Genomic DNA, 3175 nt, shown 5'->3' with positions numbered 1-3175 from the left:
TAATTTGTTTGTATTGGATATTTGGACCTTCAGGGCATGGGATAAGCATGGGAGAAGGATACTTGGGCAAATGAGTGCTGTAAAATGTAGATACAAAGCTTCTTATATACCAAACAAATGTAAATACCATGTGAAAATTAATAATAGCCACAAAAGGCCGGTTATAATCACAGAATAAATATTTGGGCAAAGCTCCAAAGTTTGCTTATGTGATATAATTTCTACACTATTTTACCATTGTCACTGTGAAGATCAACTTATATGAGCCCAGCTTATATGCTGAAAATAATAAATTTTAGCTTTTTTCAGCCAATCAGAACACAGATATCCAATATCTTCAGCATATAAGCTGGGCTTATATAAAGATAATCCCCACAGTGTGTGTAGCTCAAAAAAGAATACAATGCTGCCAACTTCTAAAAGGTATCAGGCTTTACTTACTCATAAGAGAAAGGCCTTGATTGGAATCTATCCAACAAGCCTGCTATCAGTGCTTTGATCATGGCGGACCAGTGGGCAATCCTGCAGATGAGGACATGGACAATGGTGATATTTGTGGGTACCTATTAGAAGGGACCATGGACAAAGGTGTGATAGTTGTAAATGCCAATGTTGACCTCAAAATTTATGTGTTACCGGCCCTCACAACTAGAAATCACTAATAATCTTCCCACATTTCCATTGTAATATTGTTGTGCCAGATATTCACTTCCTCACTTTCTTGGGGACACGTTGGTGCTGATGCAAGAAACCCATAATTAGCATCAGTGTTACAACCAAAGTTTTTATACTCTGGTGCACAGAGAGAACAAGCAGAGTAGAGTGAGTGAGAGAGTGAATAAACTCCCCTTAGGTTTAGGACCGAGTTAGTTGAGGGTAAAGAACAGGAGGACTCACTGAGGAGTCTCCTTGATCTATTGGGGTTTATATACTAATACAGAGTATTTGTACATATGCACTATACAGTTACTAAGGGTAGTGGCTGTTGTCACAGGGCACAGCCCTTGTGACCAGTTCCACTACGTGAGAGAGTTGTATCTAAAAGTAATAGAAAGCAGCACAGCACAAGAAAGTAAAGATATAAGTGGAGTTTGAAAATAAAGAAAAGTGCCACAGGGTGCAAGTGTCTAAAAGGGAAAGAAAGTTAAAGTGGAAACTGGAAGTTTAAAAGTCCAAAATTGTGTATTGTAACACTACCTAAGGTTTGACTTCCAGGCGAGACCAAGTACCAGAGGTAGTAGTTAATTTTTTGGGTATTGGTAAAAGGTAACTAAAAAGATTTGAATTCATGACTCTAAACTTCCTAGGAGCCAAGGGATTCTTAGAATAAAATTCATGAACAGCATTGCGGGAACTGTCCAGATGGGCTTCTGGTTACAATGTTCTGTCCTCGTCTCCATAGCCCTTCCAGAGGACCAAGAACTCTAATTCCCTATGGTTCAAGTATGCATCCACTACAACCAGTCCAGGCCAGCCTACGCACTGTCCTGGCAGCGGTCCTTTGTAGGGTTTCATACAGCTGATGTTGACCATGGGTAATACCCTCATTCGCTTTGGGAGTTCTAGCTCCACTGCATGTGGCTTGACTCCCTTAATCCGGTAAGGGCCAATCAACTTTTTGGTCAGTTTTCTAGATTGCTGATCTTTTAACTTTAAGTGGTTGGTATTTAACCAGACAAGGTCTCCAACCTTGTAGTCAGGGGACTTAGAGCATCTACACTCTGCCTTGTCCTTCATCTGCTCTGTAGTTTTGAATAGTGCCTTGTGCGTTTCATCTAGGACAGAATTCATGTCTTTGGCCGGCACGAGAAAGTAAAGATACCAATGGAGTTTGAAATTAAAGGAAAATGCCGCATAGCACAAGAGTCTGAATAAAGATTGAAGTGGAGACTGAAAGTTGAAAGTCCGAAAATGGTGTATTGTAACAGGAGGTACCAGCCCTTTAATCTCTTCCTCAGGTTTCACATCATCATCATCATCATCATCAACCTTATCTAAGGATGTGAGTTTGACATAAACATGACCAGCATTTATCCTTTCCGCAGTTTCAGTTTGATGGACGTGACTCGGCTTACCCAATTCATTACACTCCTGAGGGCAATGTGACAATGTGACAACCCTATCGCCACTTTATCTCAGGATTGTGTTTAAATAGCCAGGTCCAGCCCAAAATTAAGTTAATCTTTCCTAGTTGGGTAGCTTCGGTGGTGACTCATTCTCTGTGTCCTTGGTACTCAACTACAAAAGAACATTTGTGCGTAATGCAGCCACCCATGTTTAGTGTACCATCAACATTATAGACGGGAATAAATACATATAATTCTACAAGGGGGAGTCCATTTTGCTCCGCCCAAACCTGATCTATGAAGATGCTGTTAGCGTCTGAATTAAGCAGTATGGTTGTTGGGTGTACTGTCCCTTGGGCAAGGTCTTACACACCAACATCTAAACAGATCTCTTTTTTGAATAAATATGTGCGCATCAACACAAACCTTGGGGTTTTGGTAGAAAGTGGCTCCAAAGAAGAAAATGAAAAACATGCTTCTACTTTTGTATATTCTATATTTTCAATTTCATTTTTACCCCATTCAAGCACCCTAGTATTTGTCTTGCTGGGGCCGTGCTCCTGGGGAGACACTGGTGCAGCGGTAGTACCATAAATATTACAATCACATTTTTGAAAACAAGTACATACTTTGGATAATAGAAATTTATTTACATATTGGGGAGCCACCCCCTTTCCTTTATTGCTTGTGCTACACCCAGGGGCCACTTTGTTGTGGTTTATATGTTAGAAGTTGAAGGGGTATCTGCTAATGATGCAGGCAAGGCTGTTGATGATCATGCAACTGTTTTCAGTCAGCTTGATGCAGATAGATCATTGGGGGTAAGAACACTTACATTTCCACATTTATTGGTTAAACTCACCTCAGATGGTCCCCCTAGGCCCCTGAACCGTTTGGTGAAGAAAGTCACAACATTGTAATAAGTCTAACTGAAATTCAGCCGCTGCCTAAGAGGCTATAGAAATGACTGATATTATTTACCTAAGAGAGACTACAATAGATATCAGTTTAAAGTGATCTCTAATAAATATAATGTAACCTACCTCAGCCGCTGCCCAAGAGGCTGTAGAAACGACTGAGGTATTCCTATACTAAACTCCCTACTACTT

At 40.4% G+C, this 3175-nt stretch overlaps 1 protein-coding gene across 1 annotated transcript; it reads right to left on the bottom strand.

The window, feature by feature from the left end:
• Window positions 1-2212: 2212 nt before the first annotated feature.
• Window positions 2213-2404, bottom strand: SERLADRAFT_346679 (uncharacterized protein; the record flags this gene model as incomplete). Its single annotated transcript, XM_007314410.1, has 1 exon — window positions 2213-2404. A coding segment is annotated over one exon (192 nt), but the record flags the coding sequence as incomplete, so codon positions are not given.
• Between the last annotated feature and the right edge of the window lie 771 nt (window positions 2405-3175).

The sequence above is a fragment of the Serpula lacrymans genome, assembly GCF_000218685.1.
Source record: "Serpula lacrymans var. lacrymans S7.9 unplaced genomic scaffold SERLAscaffold_3, whole genome shotgun sequence".
NCBI classification, from domain to species: domain Eukaryota; kingdom Fungi; phylum Basidiomycota; class Agaricomycetes; order Boletales; family Serpulaceae; genus Serpula; species Serpula lacrymans.
This window is presented reverse-complemented; position numbering and strand designations above follow the sequence as displayed.